The 20,943-nt window shown below is 35.9% G+C and overlaps 1 protein-coding gene across 11 annotated transcripts in view; it reads right to left on the reverse strand.

The window, feature by feature from the left end:
* The window catches only part of cacna1g (calcium channel, voltage-dependent, T type, alpha 1G subunit), a 345,750-nt gene that overhangs the window by 33,960 nt on the left and 290,847 nt on the right, over nt 1-20,943 (reverse strand). For 7 of the 11 annotated variants that reach the window (XM_015356344.2, XM_015356345.2, XM_015356340.2 and 4 more), the window contains 2 exons: nt 19,494-19,686; nt 15,228-15,278 (listed from right to left, as the gene is read on the reverse strand). In XM_015356344.2, the coding sequence (XP_015211830.1) occupies nt 15,228-15,278; nt 19,494-19,686 (244 nt within the window). Of the gene's footprint in view, nt 1-15,227; nt 15,279-19,472; nt 19,687-20,943 lie in introns of all 11 variants that reach the window. The other 4 variants (XM_015356347.2, XM_015356343.2, XM_015356346.2 and 1 more) reach the window with 2 other exon arrangements.

A 20,943-nucleotide genomic window follows, 5' to 3' on the forward strand; every position in this document is an offset into this window, starting at 1 on the left:
AATTTCTGCTGGAATTCCAAGTGATAGAAAAATAAAATACTAAATCATTAAGCACACAAGTGCTTTGGCAGATTTGAGATTTTAGATACCTCATTATTTTACAGTCTGTGGGCTTCAAGGTTTGTATCTCTGCTGGCGAGTTCACTTAGAGAGCAATCAGGAACAAGGTGGGTTTATCTGAGCTGCTGTGATGTGCATGTACTGCCTGTAGTCTAACTGAAGGTTTGCTGGAGGTGCTTGCTGTGAGAGGTTTATCTACAGTAAGTACTGAAGGAAAAGATTGAAGACATGTGACGGAGCTAAGATGGTGGCAATGTCTGTGGAGAAAAGGGGAGGTGTCGTAAAACCAGCAGCAGTCTGTTACATGAATAACTTTGCCCATTGTCACAAGTGATTCTGGTATGTGAAATGCTATGTAAAAACACGTTTTCCCTAATCTAAGGAAATCTACGATGCTGTGCTTCTTCTTGGGTCAGAAGTTCTTTCTGCAGCTGGTTTTAGACAGGCTCCAACCTGCTGAGCATGACCTAGGCACACTGGAGTCAGTGCATGCTGGAGTGAATTTTTATTCTTATTGTTTTATGCATCAGAGAAAAAAAATATACATACACTCAGGAGTTATAAGCTTTTAAAATGGCTGTGGACAGTAAGGCAATTTAATATTTAAAAACCTGTCAATGAAAGCTTTAAAATGTGAACCCCAAAACAGAACTAATATAGCCTCACTGTCGTTAGTCTTCCATTCATAACATTCTCAGGACAGCTGTGGAGAATCAAGTCTCAGGGATAATAAGAGAGAAACTGTGTGTGGACAAACAACGCAGAAGGTATGCATACATCAAATAACACCAGGAAGGGGAAAACACTTCAAAAAATGCATCAAAGATTTGGGTATGGATGCAAATATTTTGGTTAAGCCATTTTTTCCGCACAAAACCTGATAGAATACAGGAATTTAACAGCATTTTCTACTACTTTATAAAGTATTTGTTTGAAGTTTGAAGTTGAAGGTTACCTCATAACTTTCCTTACTGCTGCTGAATGGAAGATTTCAAGTCAGTGACACATCATCCCGCCACATCCTCTGACAGGATGAGGTGGATCGATCATTACACTGTAGACTCTGTGTGAAGTCTAGAAGAACGACCACCATAGGATAGTAGTCTTCTTTTAAATTTTTGTTAATTTAATAACACATAGTTTGCAAATATTCTTTACTGTTGTAGATATAGAAGAATTAAAAATAAACATTCCTCAGAATATTCAGTCATATCGGGATATGCAAAATCATTCAGAGCAGTTTGACGACCTTTAAGAATGGTGAATAAGAAACAACAACATTGAAGCTACAAACTTGGGGTTTGACAGCACAGCACTTTCAAAAACTTTTCTTTACATTGAAAATGTACTGTATCTGTAATCCAGCCACTCAGTTTGAAATTTCATCACAGCCAGCATACACTGAACCACAGGCAAGTGAATTAGACAAACTAATTCTGTTGGGTTTCTCAAACTCCTAGTAGTGCTCGACATCAACATGACAGGACAATACCAAACAGAGTATTGAGCTATTTGAGGAACCCAGCAGAACTGGCAAATAAAGGAGCATGAAAACCAAACAAAATGACAGTCGCACGTACACACAACAAGAACTCTCCCTCACACAGTAAACAGACCACACAGTTCTTTCTGAGTCTGACTTGAGAGAGATGGGCCATTTGGAATGGAAACTAAATGTGAACGAAAGAAACTATGAAGCTATCGGTGGGGTGGATTTGTCACAGAGCGAGGTTAATGATGGATTTTTAGAAGGAACAATTTGCTATTTTTACAGTTTGAAGTTATTGGCAGAATGTTCTCAGTCAGCCACGGGGACAGAGAGTATTCAGTACCTCCATTTCCTGAAGCCTAAGAGAATGTTTTATTTTCTGCAGTAAGATTGATGATCTTCTGTGGCTTCCCTTCCTCCACATTAAATATCAAAACTGGTTCAAGATAGCACCTGGAAGTAATCCTTGCTTTCAACAGACACAAAGTTTGATTTAGCAAAAACAAATAGCAATGCACTCTTTGGAAACTGGTATTTTTTATAAACATACTGTATTTAGCTGGTGATGCTACATAGCATTCAACTATAGATTTATGTGTCTTGAGACTTAAAGTAATGTAGATACAATAAATAAGTAAAATATAGTAGTAAGAGCTTCTTGAGCAAACCCTCAAATCAGTCAATCTGGACAGATGTGTCCAATTTACTGTCTAGAAGAAGGAGGCTTTAACCAAGTCTCAGCTTGCTGTATCATGTAAAGAGACAAAAACCTACAATATTAATTGTGGGGATTTCCACATTCCACAACTTTGCTCTGTAAACTAGTAGTGAAAGTGGCTAATAATTTAGAAAATTGATCATAATTGCACTGAAAGACTTGTCTTTTCCCCTCCAAGTTTCACAGCAGATTGGCATGTCTCTTAGTCCAGAGATACAGAGCTACAGTATCTGTTTGTTGCATCCTTTCAGGATACCGTTCTAACGCAAAAGCCATAACCCTGCAGTTCTAATTAACCGAACTTTTACATTTTCCTGTTCCGAAAGTCGGTGTGAAATCCAATTGTAAGGAATATCTCAAAATCACAAGAACGGCTATACACATAAATGAAATCCAAAAAGGCATTTCATAGACTGTAATTATATTTAGTATTTGTTTCTCAATTCCCCTTTTCATTTGTTTACTTCATAGCATGATATAGTACATTTCAATGTACAATACAATGTACAATAATAAACAGAACACCTAATAGGGGCTATGTGCTTTGCACAGTCTAATTAATGGAAATCTCCATAATTTGGTATTAGTAACAGATGCGATTTCAAGTTAATGAAGCAAAATTTATGTTTAGATTAACATAATCAAATATATTTTAAATTTCATATTTTATTTCTGTAAAATTGCAGACCATCTATTCAGTTCTGAAACACACTTTTGCAAAGTTACCTAAAGAATCCTTGCTAACGGTCTTGCTTGGTGAGTGAGAAACGTGACAGCATTTTCATTGCCAGATTAACTGGGCAGTCTTCCCCTGCCAAACTATCTTAATTGCTCTCTTTCTAGGGCCTGTAACAACTTTTTCGATGCATAGAAAATGTACGGTACCTAGATATCCCATGATGTTTTCACAACTTTCTCTTGAATCTTACTATGATGAAATAAAAAAGAACATCAATCTTGTTTTAACATCACCTACTTTTAAATATTTCTGTATTTGGTACTTAATACAAGGAATCAGAAAAAAAAACAGATACACCTAAACTAGTTTAGAAGGAGGAACCGAAGAAAAGGAAAGTTGTCAAGCAAAGACCAAAGGAGAGCCAAAGGAGGAAAGAAAACAAATGACCACGTAATTCAACGTTTACATCCTAAAGTAACTGCTTGGAGGATTCAGTTCTAAATACGATCACAGTTACCACATTTGCAGGTGCAATGACATACTGTAATTGGGATGACAGAAGCATGGCTAACCCAAACAGATAGAGATTATGTTATGCTAGCAAATAAACACTTTTCTTGAGGATATTTTTCTTGTGTTCTTTTAATTATATCTATTCTTGTTTTTTTTTATTTTAGTAGACAGCGACATCTTATTTTATTTACTAGAGGAAAATACATTTACTAGAGGTTTGGATTGGCTTGGTTTGGATCTGGGAGATTCCAAGACCCTGTGCAGGGAGAAGAGCCCTAGTGCCTTTCTAATCACTACTGGTCTACCGTGACATTAGGGCTGTGCTACAGACACAGAGTGCAGATTTTAATTGTAATTCACTACTGAAAATGAAATTAAGAATTTATGTGCAAACAAGTTGTTTTTATGGGAGACTTTAACTTTTCCCAGAAGGACTGATAAAGGATTGTTAGGAATGTCAGTAGAAACCAAAATAGTAAACATTGTTAATGATTCCTTTCTTTCCTAATCTGATGGAGTACCTACAAGAGTAGGTCCCATCTTCTCCTACAAACAAAGGTAAGGGAACCGTGGGTGATCACAATATGATATGTTTTGATGTATATAACAAAATTGTACAGAATAAGTCCAAGTCAAAAAGTTTACATTTTCAGGAAAGCAGAATTCGAAATAGTTTAAGACAAATAGAATGGGATAGATTAGAATCAGTGGATAATGGATAACAACAGCACAAAGATATTCTCCTTAAAGCACAAAATTGATTTATCCCAAAAGTGAGAGAAACAAAAGTTAAAAAAGTTGTATCCCAAATGGTTCAACAAATCAATTAGGAAAACAGAAGAGAAAAGCATTTTACAAAATGATTAAAAAAATAAACAGGATCCATTTAAAAAAGAATGCAATTAATTCCAAACATAAGCAAATTTTCAGCACTACAGCAAACAAATCTTAAAGTATGGAAGTATAATGTATCTAGGACAACAGCAGTAAATTTCTAGACAATTAAAAGAAAATAGCTGTTTTGCTGAAGGGTTACTGAAGTTTTCCCAAAAGAAAATAAACAAAAACACCTCAGGTAGTTGAAGGACAAAGTTCTCAATTGTTCAGTGTAGTGTTAGCATAGAAGAACTGTTTCATATACTACAAGCATTGTACAATAATAAATCCTCAGATCTGAGTGGTATATTACCAATTGTCTTCAAGGAAACAAGCGCTGTTATTCAGAAACCACTGCCTTAACTCTTTCTACAGCTGTTCAAAGTAGTGCCCATTTACAAGAAGTGTTACAAACCTGACCCTTGTAATTATGGGCCAATCTATAATATATAGCTGTAACTGCTACCACAAGTGATTCCACCAAATATGTAATGAATACTTCAACTTATCAAGTAATTTAAGTTTCTTCTTTTAATTTTTGGAGACATTTACTGTATCATACATGTATCAATAAATGAATGAAATCTTCAATATTCAGTTTTTGAATAAAATATTAACTGTAAGTATCATATAATTTCAAGAATTTGGACCATAATAGAGGTGTTTTGCATTGTAACAGAGCAGTTTATTGTCTCCAAGCCAAATGCCATTTTTTACACTGTCTGCTGTGAGGTTTGTAGCCTGTGGCTGGGTCTCTTCTCAAGGGTCTTGTCATGATATAGCTCTCGTGAGACTGTAACATAAAGTCTCTAATCCTTACTGAGATCCTTATCCCAGAGTCTGCATACACCTGGACTGGAAACCCCTATTCTGTAACCATCTGCAAAAACCTGCCTGATGGTGTTTATCCTAATCTCCTCTGAGATTATCGTGATGGAACCACAAAGGTATCTGATTTCAAGACACTGTAACTCCATCGTGGGAGGGTTCTTTAGTAATCAATCTCTCTCTGCTTTAGGGTTTATTCTATAAGAGTAATCTGGAGATCTTGCCTGAAAGAGCTTTGTGCAAGAAAAACAAACACAACAATAGGAATATGTGTGTGATCTGACAAGGGATGGGCTGATTATACAGTTGGAAAGACTGCTCTACATTTTCCATCATGAGCAAAGAATGTGCTTTGATTTTTGGAAAACATGACATTGTTGCTGAAGCAATACAGCTTGTGAGTCACATGCAGTAAATACAGTTTGCTTATTGCACTCTGATGCACACTTAAAACTTTTAAAACTTTTAGTGTTTCTGGGCTTCCCATCCAGATCTAAGTGTAATTTATTTTCCAGTTGCAAAGGGTGTTATTAAACTATGACATACATTTTAAAAATGTTCTATATCTATTAAATATTTAACTTTTAGTAAATTGGTGTTTCTGTAAGGAGTGATTCAGTTGAGCCCTACACTAAATACCTCAAGAAAGTCTGATAGATGATACATACAAAAAAGCCTGACATGTTAGTTCAGAACAGGTACAGCTTTTCAATAACATGCCTATTGTGTTAATTAATATTTGTCATTGTTATTGCAATTGTCAAAAAAGTACAAAGAACAAAAAAGGAGATCCAGATATCTGACTATTTTATCATTTCCTAAAAAGCCTAAAGTACCAAGAAAACCTCACAGGATGACAATGAAAAGACACTCAGATAAGGGATGTAAAGATATTTTTAAAATAAAAAGTAAACATGCATTGTGGATACCAACAATCATCAAATTCCAATAACCTAAATTACATTTCATTTCCTAAATTAAATAAAAATGTAGCTGGGAAATGTGAAAACAAACAGTAGCTTTTCAAACATAAAATCTGCTGAGGTTTTCCTGTCTATGTTTCATGTTCTGAATTAAAAGTTTAATTGTGTTTTTTTTCTAACAGAAGAAAAACACAATTACATATTAGCTTACAAAAGCTATATTGGTCTGATTATATTCTGATATCTTTAATAACCTACTAAACTGTTTTCACCAAAGAAAATGTTTGTATTTGAAGGTAATGTGAGCCACTGTATTTACAGCAAGTTCAATCTAAAATTCTCTTTTTTAAACAATAAAATTATTTTTTTACAATAAAATAGTTCAAAAATAAATTATAACCTAATTTTATCATTAAATGCATTATAATACATTTGACAGTTTATTAACTATATGTATGAACAGTATTTTTATTACTTTTATGCTGTATAGCTTACAACAGTAAAAAGGTCAATGTAACTTTCTCCTAAAGACAGTAGGTGTTCCAGAAAGTTATACCAGATACAGTATAACACATTTACAATCACAAGGCTGATTATCAAACTCTTCCTGTGTTGAAACAAGAGCAAGAGAATATCTTTCCCTGGAAACAGAGATATTTTAAATATCCCCAAAAATACAACAGATTTTTGGATTTATTTGTAATTAAGCAAGAATCACATTTCTGAGCAAATAGATTGCTATAAATTACTTAATACATTTTACAAAGTCGCTACTATATAGGATGAGGATATGAGAACAAAGGGTATTACTATTCTTATTAAACAGAATCTAATCTTGATATAGAAAAGCCTGTCATGACAAATTGGGATAACTGGCATACATACTGTACGGACTACATTACAGATAAGGAACATTGCTTTTCTTAGTGTACACACCCCTACTATCCATGACCCAGATTTTTTCCCCTGAGAACGAAAGAATTGCTGTCACTGTCTCACAACTCTCTGATAATAGCAGGAGATAAGAATGTTGTTTTTCATTTGCAGCTAGATAGGTCAGGTGGCGCTTTTTCTGGCTGAAACATTTAGCACCCAAGTTCGCACCTTTTAGTGCAGGAGGTGAATGTTTTCAGTACTTGGCATCTGCATAATCACTCTGGGGAAAAAATATTCATACTTTTCAACCTCTCAAAAACGTTCTTGAGAATTGATAACATAGTGCTCTCTTCGATTTAATTTGTCTTAATTTTGGCTGTATGTTTGGATCGGTCAGAGTTTATGAAAGGGTGCTTTGCCAATGACAGCTGCCAGCTGCAGTACATATCAAATCAAATTTACTCATTGTGCTCTCCAATGATTAGATCTGGAAAAGACATTTGACAGGCATGAATGGAATTGTCACTGGCTTATTAGACAGATTTCATTTAGATGACGAATTTATTAATTTGATTCATGCAATGCTGAAACACCTAACAGCCTTCAAATAAAATAAAGCTTCATATTAACAGCTAAGATTATGGGAAAAAGATTTAAATATTGAAAAGGGGCTAATTGGAATGTGATGTACGCCATACATCTAAAACTCCTAACCACCAACTCATTCATTTTAAAGTATTCTGTACAGCTTATTGGACAGCTTGACAGAAACATCATGTGGGATTGCCCCAGACACTCTGAGCAAAGTTGTACTCTTGACATATCTGGTACTTTTATACAAGTTTCGGAAATGCATAGAGGTTAACCATTTCTTGGGCCATCCGATATCTGGAATAATTGCTAGAAACTTACTACTTAACGAGGACTCACAACTTCACTTAAAGGAGTGTCAACAGAAAGTTTGGCTTGCTGGTTTGACTGGAGCAAAGAAACTGATACTGTCTCCCTCTTCATAGCCTGAAGATCCAATAATAGTTGTTATATTTCAGGATGATAGTGATAGTGATAGTTTCTACTGTCAGAATAAATAAAGCTGCAACTTTCAAAAATGAAAGACTGGTATGATTATTTTGGGGTCTGGAGTAGAATGGGAACATCGGTTACAATGTTCTTTTGTGACTGTTGTTACTAATATTCTTTGTTGAAACCACAATAAAAAATAATCTCAAAAAAGAAACTAATTGAGAGGGACAGAATAATGCTGACAGGATAAGCATCCCCCTGAAAACATATAATAAAATATTGTGTTTGTCCTAATAATCACATTGTCTATGTTTACTGAAAATTTAGTTAACCTGCCGTTGCAGTATGATTGTAATGTACAGTAGCATCCACTAAACATCTACACAGGGGAAGATCTCTTTTCACACTTAAAGGAATCAGCAAATCCTTAAAAACACATTGCATAAACTACTGAGTAGTTTTCTCTGTATACATGAACAAAAGCAAGTCTATTGAACTTTAGGTTTACTTATGTTACATGCTCATTTTACATTTGTAGGACAACTATAATCATAAATTTGCCGGAGAACAATAGCAAGACAGGACATACAGTATGTTATATACTGTACTATACACCCTGAGTGATTTCTGACAACAGTATTTTGCAGCAAAGAAAAGTCACAACAAAATAAAAAGTAAATCATATTGTGTTCTTACTTTCCTGCTGAACCACTACTTTATGTTTTTTCAAATATACCAAATGTCTATTATAATCACTTTTCCACTTTTATACCTTATTTTTTTATTGGTATTAGCTAAAAATATTGTTGCCCCTGTCGGAACATAATGTCTTTATATATTATATTACAGTATGTCTTTATACATGTTTATTTTATTGGTTCTGGAATGTCCAACTAGTAAAAATGCCAATGAAAACATCTTGTTTTTATCACTCACAAATTGATCAAAGATAATGTTGGCTTCAGAGACACCTTTGTCAGAGTTTATCCAGTTGGTTGTATTTGGTGTGTTTTTCTACTTCACAGACCTTGTAGTGGTATCAGTTGTCATGCCTGGAGACTGCACATTTCTCCTTCCACAATTCATTATTCATGAGGTAACAGTTGAGAAATTACAAAAAAAGGTGACCTTTCAACCTTTGTACATGTGAACATAATTGGATACACATGTCCAGGGTGTATCCTGCCTTGTACTTAATTGTTTCTGGGTTAGGATTAAGGTCAAAGTGACCCTGTATTAAATTATATTGTAATTGAAAATGGATAGAGTAAGAATATAGGAATTTGCATCATTTAATCATGTTGGCCATATTGCCTTAAATATACATTGGGCAGTCATTTGGGCTTAAATTAACAAGTAACTTTACAGTGACGTACTACTTTGTGAGATACAGATGTTTCAGGAAAAGCTCATATTCTCATGCCAAGTGGAATCTGCCACAAGAGGTCAACAGGATAGAACAGAGGACTGATTGGTACTAATGCTCCCTACTGTACATCAGTTGTCAGTATGTCAGAAGTGTGATTTAACTGCTTGTCAGCTCCCCCAACACAGCTGACGTGCACTTGCACAGCTGCTAACTACCAGTGTCTCCCAAAGTCTCCCAGTGCAAATGATCAATTTAAAAACACTGTATCTCAGAACACTCTCGCAGTTTTGCTTCAAAGTACCAATAACAGCAGTCTTTTCTTTTTGCTACAAAGCTTAAAATAAACAGAAAACCATACAGATTCGTCTGATATTAAATTACCCTTCTATTATGTTTTCACAGTACGTAGAACACATTTTCTTGTAAAATAAGAAAAATAAACACAAGAGCACAATGATTATTCCCAATTTCCTTGTTTAGAAGAAAGGTTTACAAATTGGTGCGTCAACACCGATTGCCATTCAGCACATTTACATACATTTCTTATACCTCGGGGTAAAGACTGGCTGCTATCAACAAAAGATGGAAAAAAATGCAGATGGTGCAAATTTTGCAGTTAGTCAAAACTATCATTAAAATTCCAATTTGATAAGAAATCCTCTTCTTGAAACAGATTGTCATATGATTAATGTAAGTCTGCTGATCACACACAAGATGAACTGGAAATAATGGCCCTGTTTCCTAACTGAGAAGCAGCACTAACATGATCTCAGCTCAGGAGAAAGAAATGCAGAATGTACAAAAATGTTTTTGCTGGGAGAGAGAGATACAATTGTTCAGCTGCAGCAAGGAAATAAATTAGGGCATTCAAGTGTGTAAATGTGCAGGGTAAAAAGGACTCTTAAAATCCGAAACCTACTCTGGGCAGCTTTGAAAGCTATGATAGTAAGCTGTGGCCTTATCACTTTCATAATGTGACTAATATATATATAGTGTACTGTAAATTTTCAAAGTATTGTGGTGCCTTTCCAAAAAAAAACAGTCCTTGGTTTCAGCTATAAGATTTTGGTGTCCTAGCTTTCCACCAAACAGAAATAAAGAAACATAAAAAATAAGTGTGGTCTGACCCATGAAATGTGCTTCTGTGCCGGGAGGGGAAAAAAGGAGTAGGAAAGTATTACGGACATCAAATGCACTACAGGCTTATACTCTGAATTAATCCCATTGATTTAATCAATAAATTATTTAAGATTTTTTATCTGAATTATGATGTTTGAACAGCACTGTAGATGTAGAGACTCTACTATACACAATTCTGTAAACAAAAAAGAAAAAAAAATAAATAAGAATATGCATCCAGTTTCTTGATTTCCCCAAAGTTTCCTTTCCTTATTATTTTACTTCTCAAGTCAGAGTTTGTCTTTTCTTGAAATGTTAGTCTTGATCAGAGGTCTGTAGTCTGGTCCAGGAGATCCACAAAGTGTTCTAATTTTCATTTTCCTTTCATTTTCGCTCTGAATGATGCAATTGAATCAGTCAGTACTTATAGGATTAGGATAGGACAGTAGGATTTCCAGATCCCAGGAAAAGATCACTGACCATTTCAAGCTAGCTTTAAAGCCTGCAACACTGTGGCTCTCCAGGACAAGGCTTACAGAATCATGGTTTAGATTAAAGAGACTTTTTGTAAATACATTTCATACATCCTTTTTCTAACCACTTCTTCCAATTCAGGGTCACGAGGGAAACAGAGCCTACTCCAGCAAAGGCAGTGTACAGTACACCTTTGCCAGTCCATCACAGGGGACGCACAGACACAAACGCAGACACACACACACACACCTAGAGCCAACTTTCCCAGAAACCAGTGAACCAACCAGTATATGTTTTTAGACTGTGGGAAGAAAGTGGAAGCATCCAGAGAAAACCCAGGGAGAAAAAACAGACATCACACAGATAGCACCCCTGGTCTGGAATTGAACCCAGGGCTCCTGTCATGACCACCCAAAATCAGACACAAGCCCATAAATGCCAACACATTCCCACTAGCAGAGAATCCCGCAAACACCAACGCACAGACTAATTATCCAACCACGTCCCCCATCCAGCACCACACCCTCTGACAACCTACTACTTTAGGACTGCTCACCTGAACTTCAACGCTCAGTATTGGACTTACCAGTGGAGCTCCCTGTTCTCGTTCTCGAGATTGCCTTTAATATTGCTAAACCTCTGAATCCTTGGCTTTCTGACCAGCAATCCAACCCTGACTACGATTCCCGACTACTCGATTTGGCTAAGTACACCTGGCTTCCTTTCTTTCTTCTTTTGGATCTCGACCTGTGCTACTTAACAGTTATCGCACAGGTTCAATAACATGTTTTCGGCTTTAACACTGTTACAACTCCAGGGCTTCAACATGCAGAATCACCCTACCCTATGACTATAGTTTCAAGGGCAACGATATGGGGAGTATGAAAGTGATAAAGATAAAAAGAAGAAGATAAACATAGGCCCTGATTTCTCATTACTGTATACTGGAAGTTTATCAAGAAAATCAGATTTTTATTATTATTTCAATTAAATGTAACAGGGAATGTGGCGCTTAAAACAAAACACATCAATATAATTAGGCTATATAAAAATAATTGCTAAGAGAGATCCTGACACAGGATGAGCGATAATTATATTTTATAATATTGAGAAAAGCTAGATTATTTGAATTTTAGTTTATTATTGTTTTTAGAAATATGCATCATAGATAAATGCATTTCATACTGAATTTAGAAAGAATTTTGTTTTTACATCTGTCAGTGAAACTCCAGGCGCCCTTGTTCTGCACTTGTCTTCTGAGGAATCAGTCATTCGGAATATTCCCACAGTAAACCTGATAATAGTAGGCAGCAAATATGTGTCCTCTGAAACTCCGTCCTCCAATATTACATTACATTGAGTTGGAAAATTCCCTTTTTTCATACTCCTTTAAATAAAAATACATTACACTGAGTTGGAAAATTCCCTTTTTTCATATTCCTTTAAATTATATCCAACAAAACAAACCCACAATAACATTCTGATCTCTGGGAGTGCAAAGGAAGCCTATGGAACTATACAGATATGGTTTCCTACTGTATCTCCATGGGAAAATGTAGTTACACATGGGAAACATTCATGGTTAACAGCAGAGGGCTCTCCAAAAAAAATGGAGGCTACTGCTTAATGAACTTGGTAAGTAGGATTATGGCTATTAAAGAATCCACAAAAAAGTGAATCTATCACTTTCCAAAGTGGTGTCCGTTATGAAGAAAATGAAAGTTCCACCTACAGTGGCATGAAATGGATGCAAGTGATTCTTGCCAGTGGTTTGAGGGGCAACTGGGAATCCAAAAGCAACAGCTGAAGGACTCCAACACAACATGGTCTCTTCAGGACACAAAGGTTTGTTGGAAACTATCATTTTAAATTGCTTGCATGCTTCTGCAGGGAAAACACAAAAAGAAGTACCTTGACTTTACCTGAATAAACAGGAACAACAAAGGTCGGATGAAATGACTATTGAGCTTTGTGGACATGCTTATCATTGTTAGGTTAGATGTAAAAAATGTTCATTTTGACAAGCACTCAGTCCTAATAGCTACCTGCTGGGAGCCAGGCACTGACCCTTAACATCCCGATCCCTGACCGCTGCGCTCCTAGTTACTGTATTTAAACCATGTGCTTCTTCTCGTCATGTGTGAGGGTAGCAGGCACAGCAGAATACACTGATTCCACACATCAGGGCTAGAAGAGCTAGCCTTAGGCGAATGACTGAATCAGGGATTGAGCATATACATGTACCGCGAAAGACAAGTGTATAGGTACACACAGTAGAATAGGTTGTTATGGGAGATTGTAACTTTCCTCACATACCTGCAGACTGAGAAAAAACAGCAGCGGTGTCAGAAATTGAAACTGAAATCGAAGACCTGATAATGATTGTTCTCTTACTTATTTTATTAGACCACCTACCAGAGGGAATTCTATGGAAGCTTATTAGCATCAAGAGAGAAAAAATATCTTGCTTATATTAATACATTCCAGTACATCGATATGTTGCATTATTTATGCAATAATATTGTCCTGTTATTATTGGCCTATCAGACTATTCCTCTAAACTAAGCAGTTTGACAACAAGGAAACTAGTAAGGAATGCTACTGTGAGGCAAATAGAGATTTTGAAAAAGCTACCATGTTCAGTCTCTGAGTTGATGTAGAAAATGTTTATGAGTCAATGCTGGCCATTATGGTACCGCAGCCTGAAGAAAATCCTTACTAAAAAAATCTCAAACTTTGCATGGAGCTTGCAACAAAACAATGATCCCCAAGCAATGTGATAGGACTTGAATCTGCAAAGACAAATGGCCAAAAATGTCATCAAGGTGGTGGGAAAAGTTGATAGAGATCAAAATAGCTATAATTGTTGTCAAATGTGCTTCCACCATATAGTGATTCATACAGTGTAGGTCAAAATACATACAGTATGCAATCAACAGGCTTGAGATTGTTTTGTGTTTATGTTTTGCTTTTTTTTAAAATATAATTAATATAATATTTATATTAAGTCTGTATACATCATTTTGTAATTTCACAAAATTGGACAATATAGGATGGCTCTGAATAATTTTAGAAGACACCCACCCCGCATTGCATAAAGTAGTTAGAAAAGTGATGGATGGATATATAAAGAGAAAGAAAACATTTTATAAAACTATTAAAAAAGAATAGGATCCAGTTAACAAACAAAAAGGGCAAAATGCATGCTTGATTTGTTTTCTATAAAGCAGTGACCTCAATGTTTTTTTCTGTACTATCACAGCAAAAGAACAGCAAAGCAGAATGATGTACAGTAAAGTCTCTCAGATATAATAATGGGAAGCTTTTATATGACAAAATGGCCATGAATGAATATGTCACTCTGGTTCTTTTTCACTTCATCAAGGATTTCTTTAAAAATTCTCCTTAACTCCATGTGCCTTATCTATTTACCCATCTGCTCTCCAAACCATTTGTTCCTGTTTATAGCTATCAGACACTCATAATGTGTATATAATCATGTTTTGTAATTTTTGGTAGTATCTGTATTTAGGAAGTACAACTGATCACCTTCGAGGCAGGATAAAGTTGAAGTCATTTATATTCAAATAGAGAAAAAAACTGTGATAATTCATAAACTTCATTTGGGGGCAAAATGTTAGTTTCTAAATGGACAATTTCCAAGGACTCACATCATTTTTGGAAAAGTCACCACTATACCAACACAAGAGAACAACAGCTCTCTGTGAGATGTGAATACACATGAGTTGGTCATGCAAACAGTTTTGAACAATCATGAGCAATGTATTATTAAAATCTAACAAACACTGTAAACATCATATTACAGTACATTACCAACAATTCAAAACCACTAATGGCAAAAGCAAATTGATTAGAAGGTGCAGTTTGACACAACCAAGCCCCAATAGCAGTTAGCCAGGGCCTTTCGCTTGGAGAGAAACAAACTCTTACAGCAGTAACAACGATAGATGTACTGTATACTATAGAATATATTACAATACGCACAATGTGCTCATTCCCAGCACCTATTTGACTTTAAACATTTGAAGTTTTTAAAGATTTTCTTTTGTTCTGAGTTTGAATATTGCAACATATTCTTGTAATTCTCTCCCTGGCAGGGTGGCTACCTGGCTGGACTGTGTGAGGAGCCCAAACATGAGTGTGGTGAACCGTACAGACAAGACTTCCAGACACTTTGTAAGGGATAGAAGCGCTCCCTCACATGGCCACTGTAGACAGCAGAGCAAATAAAACAAACAGGGCATGCCAGGGCTCTGTACCTGTGACTGCACATCCTGAGCTCTCCCAATTAACATCAGTCAGCATTACATCTAAAAGAAGGAGACCACATTAATCAAGTGTCCTTCCTTGGATGTGTTTTGTTTGGTAGATACAATAAAAATCGACCAGCTGCTAAAGGAAAGGGACAGTATGTATCGTATGACGTTTTGTCTCAGTTCTTAAGTTTACAGCACTTTTGATTTTATTACTACATTTAAATAACGTTTGCCACACTGATTGTTCAGGTTGCCTTTTGACAGCGGTGCGGGCATTTATTAACAACAGGGAAACTTAAAATAAAATAAGCCAATATGCTGAAATATAGCTGTTTCAATACTGATGGGTCTTGTTAGAAATAACTAATGTAGGAAAATTTAGACACAAGCATCATATATTTAATTACTGTGGGAATGTACAGTATCTCTCAGAAAAAGATATAGAAATATAAAATTAAGATAATTACATTCACATTATTCTTTTCTTCTGTGTAATTTAAGAAAGTCAAACTTATCCATAAACAGCAAAATCTCTACCATATCATTTTATGATCTTTTTAAAAATTCTTTATACTAAAAGACAATTAAAATGGCAGACTGGACATAGCAAAATTTTTCATCTGAATCATCTGGGACCAAGATCTTCTTATATATAAATCATGCGTGAGGGAAGTGTATTTTTACTGCTATTCCTAGTCATTACTGTCATTACAAAAATGGCAGCTGGGATCAAATGTTTATAGCTTATTTTCACGTAAGAGCTGCAAGTGCAGTTGGTGATGAAGGAGCTTCATTAACCAGCTTTCTTTTGATTTCTCATAATTGAGGTCCCAGTCTGTAACCCCCAGAATGATCAGGTGAGATGATCAAAGCCATCCTGCAGGGTTACTAAAAGAAAGATTAAGCATTCGGCAAAACGGAAGAGGAATAAGATCGTATGGATTGAAGATCACGACATAAAACCCCCAGGAACGTACAGTATGGAACAGTACATCACTCACCACTGATCACCACCGAACTGGCCATCAGATATTCCGATTTGACCAAGAGCATAAAACTTACAATACAAGCGTTACAATGTTTTCCCAGTTTGGTTAATTCCATCTTCGGTGTGAAGCAATATGAGCTCTTTGCCTGTGGCCTGAATTAAACTTACAGCACCTTAGGTTTCCCTCCAGTCTGTTGTGTAATCATAGCTTGGAAAACATTCAAATGAAGGTATTGTTACAGTATATCAGGCAATAAAGTAACTATGCAGTAAATTAAACAAAGTAAGCCTTACATATTTTTCTATTTATTTTTTACATCCTCATTAATTCTCTTTTAAAGTTTGGCATTATAATTTGTCTTCTTCAGATGGATCCCCCCAATTACTCACGTACAGTACTTGTACTCAGATCAAATTAGGATTCCTAGATTTGCCACAAAGTGACAGAGATCACTCTTTCAATTGTGAGTTCACATGTGTTTTATTTCCAATGTAGATTACTTTAAAAATAGTTGCGTCTCATTGCTTGTATCTCACAATTGAATAGGGCCCCAGCTCTAAGCTTCAGAGCTAATTACAAAAGGAATGAACCCAAGCCACGAGACCCTCACACATCACTGTGGTCAGTATGCGTGCAAGCTCATGTAACCGCAGCTACAAAGTGTTAGTAACTACTAACACTTTTCACTCTTAAAAATCTAAGGCTGTGTCTGAGCTTGTAGTCATGACCTTCAGCCAGCTCAGGGACATTTGAGCTGTTATTATCCCAGAAAGAATGCTCATCACATACAGTACATCAGAGCATTGGTACTTTCTTTTATGTAATTGTAAAACAAAATGGATGGTTTTCCTTGAACCTTTCATCGTATATTTTAAAGAAATTTATATAATCCAAAATCGCTCTTTTATTCAATGTTATGTTCCCAGACTGTTGATGATTTAAACGTGTGAATGACTGGCCGAGCTTCTGCCCACTGTTTGCACTGTTTATCTACCTCTCGTTTCCCTTTCATCTCAGTGCCTCAGCAGTAAGATCCCAGAAGACCATGGAAAGCCAGAAGCAGCTTTGGTCAATCCTTCACACTACAGAGCTTTAGAGCCCTGCATGTACTGTAAGTAAGGAGCACGTCTTCCAATAATGCAAAACATTCCTTTGTGTTTAGCCACATTTTTAAAAACAAAAATCTTAACTTCCCAAAAAGTCCAACAGAAATGACTTTTTTATACCTTTGGGACCTTTTTTTATACTCTCCACCTAATTTTCCACCTTCAAAGATTGTAATCTAACACAAATAAAAGCCACTACAATTTTATAATCCTGATTCTCTCAGAGAGAGACATCACACTTCCACCCTCTATTGACCTAGTATTGGGGCAGACACCGATAATTAAGGCACTGAAGAACCCCAGTTATAATCCACCATAGCCAGATCCTGAAATTAAAGTTTTTAAACAGTTTTAAAGTCTCATTATGTAAATCATAAAAATTTGAAGAGCTAATACATTAGAGAATAACTTGGGGGAAGACAGATTCGATTTTTGAAATGATGTTTTGAACTTATAAATTTAACTTATTCATAGATGTAGAGGGGCATGGAATTATTATTCATACAGTATATAAACGGACTGGGTTCCTTAGCAAAGGTATGAGAGAATGAGGGTGAGGTTATGCACTGACCTCCCTGTATTTCAGAATGTATCAGGTTGATGCAGTTGAGGGATGATTACTATTTAATTAGAGTTTTGTCATCGTTTATGAGCAACACATAAAACCCAGGAACAGGTGGAATCATAGTGCACAATTTTTCTTCTCTTACCAGATTAATCATTTCCTTTCATTTTTGTCCACAGAGGAGATTTATCACTGCAGAGTGTTGTAGCTGTACTTCAGGTTGATCACCTCATTAAGTGCCATTCTATCAGAATCCCAGTGACAGAATTACTAGGTTTAATGCCTTGCAGCATAATAAACAATATTGGCTGTGTACTATACATAGATTTACTATATGCTGAATTGTGGGACTCAGTAGTGAATATATTCAGAAAAAATGAGAAAGTTGCTTGAAAGCTGCTTGCATGGAAGACAGATGAAGTACTGTTTTTCAGTGATAATGAAAAAAGAGCTACTAATGAACTAATCAATTCATAAATGAGAAGAAACAAAATGGAAGTGTATCTGAACACTAACCGAACACAGAGGGTAACTGCTTATTATAGAAATATAATCTGCTGTTGTAAGCTCATTTCCTGATGTTATTCCTGTGAAACACTCTTAAAAATAACCAAAAAGATATTTATTATTGAAAATTTAGAATTTTACATTATTCACTAACCACATTTTTTTTTACTTTGTGATGAGCAAAAGAGTATGTAACGTTAAATACTGTACAATGTCACCTATAGCAATTTGAATGTTAAAAGAATACTGAATAATATGAGATAGTGTTTTGGAACTGATTTAAAAACAATTGTTTTGGAACAGATTTGCCAGTTTTGCTTAAAATGTACAAGCCCTGACCAAAATGTACAAATACTGTCTCATAGATCATTAACAATAAAACCTGCATTGATTATGTTCATTGGAGCACAGTATTTGGTTCTTAATTATTGTCTGCATTGCAATTCTATCTGTATTTCTCAATGTTTTTCACTTAAAAAAACATTCCGATGTCAGGTTTCTGGGTTATTACACCCTTGATATCATAAGGGATACTAAGGCATTGCGCCTCGATAAGGTCTGTGAATAGCCAGCATATAACCAGCAAAGACTGTGATAGTTTTTTTTTGTTGATTCTCTGAGTTTCTTATCTGGCGGCCCTTACGAATTTGGAAATCGGTACAGAGGCATCAATTTTCTGGGCGCCTAAAGTCTGCATAAGACAAGGTTGTAATAACACAAATAGTGAGTGGAATTTTAGGCAACATTGCAACATGGAGTGGCAACTCTGTGCAGTTGCTCTATCGTTTCCTTGAGCACTATTTGTAACTCAGCTGCCTCGGCTGCAATGTCCTGCATGCAGAGGGGGGTACCAAGGCGGGGCAGCTTCCCCAGGGCAGTGGATTACCACCCTGTGTCTGGAGTAGATGTTATTCTCTCTCGCTCATGCATTTGTTCAATTCAATGAGGGGGGAGGGCATGCTCTGGAAGATTCACCAGGCACTGAGCATTATAATAAGAGGGTGGGAGATGGGGATTTGGTTGCAGAGCGTTTGTCAAAAAGTTCAAGCAGGACTCAGAAAGATGTGGAAAGACTACCGACCAGCTAGTTGTTTCTCCTTACTCCGTCTCTTTTTCTCCATCCTTTTCATTCGCTTCTCCTCGCGACGCTTGGCCTCTTCCGCCTCCTGGTGCTGACGGCACTTGTGGAAGTTCTCCACCACCACGCCCACGAACATGTTGAGGACAAAGAAGGCCACGATGAGCAGGAAGGAGATGAAGTAGAGCAGCATCCAGGGGTTGTGGTTCATTATGGGCTGCCAAAGCGAAGCAAACAATCAATCCTCTTGTGCATGAATTCGCAAAAGCAAAACAATATTTTTATTGGCTTCATTGATACTTGGAGTAATATGATCAAGCCAAACTAAAAAAAAAATAATGCCTAGAGAAACACCCACTACTCTCCTTTCCATTGCATCAGGATATGGAGAAAAATGTTTTTCTAGGATCTATAAATAACAACCTTTTAAATATACAGCTCATATCTGAAATCTTGAAAGTGAATGCAGTGAACTCTGTGTCCAGGAACTTGTCAGGAAATAAGCAATGGTAATCTCAGTTACTGCCATATTTTCTGAACAGCTGCAGAACCCATGGTGATATAAAGCACTTAATTTCCCAGGATCCTGCCGCTTGCTCTTTAAACTAATAGTGGAGTGGAAGGCAGAGAGAAGAAAATGACATTGTGGGAGGGAAGCATAAGGGCTGGCGCAAAGCAGTTCTGACAGGCCATAAAAAATAAATTAAGGAAAACACAATTTGTGTCATCAATTTAAAGATCCAAAATTGCAGCCTGAGAGAGAAAGTTAACACTGATCAATTTCAAAAGTACTTCAAAGTAAAAAGATGGTCATTGTGTCTAAGGAAACAGAACAGATAAATAATAGCTTGGAACACTGTAATATATCTTAAAGAAGAATTTTATATATCTATCTGCAAAATAATACAGAAAGACTGTGATACACAAAGACCACTTTAAAAAGCAAAGGAAATAATTTGAAGGGACTATAAGTAGATTAGGAAAACGAAAATCAAAATAGGAACTATTTCATCTTAAAGGAAATGCTGACTGTAGCATTGTTTTTTTCTCTTGTTTGATAGGTCTCTTTAAGACCCATATCTCAATTTTACAGGAGTTCCAAACATCTTATAATTTATTGTGTATGTATGGGGTCTCTTTTTCCTATGTGTGCGTAACTGTGAAATCCTCTTTTTTTACAGTTTGGTATGGTTGAAAATAATTTTAAAACATCACATTGTAAATCGGTGACACAAAGATCAAATTCATAAATGAAAGTGCTTAAATTAAGAGAAAACCAATTTTAAATCTTTTGAGAGTATCTATATTTTTTTTGCTGTCTTCTGCTTTGCTCAGTAGTGTTTGAGAGGATAAATTTATACCGTAGAAGCACATATTGTATCAAAGATTATGAAAATGTTAACTTTGTAAGGTCCATTATCTGCTGCTATAACACTATTATGAACCACAACAACTTAGTGCTGCAGAAAACCCC

Source organism: Lepisosteus oculatus, chromosome 9 (assembly GCF_040954835.1).
Source record: "Lepisosteus oculatus isolate fLepOcu1 chromosome 9, fLepOcu1.hap2, whole genome shotgun sequence".
NCBI classification, from domain to species: domain Eukaryota; kingdom Metazoa; phylum Chordata; class Actinopteri; order Semionotiformes; family Lepisosteidae; genus Lepisosteus; species Lepisosteus oculatus.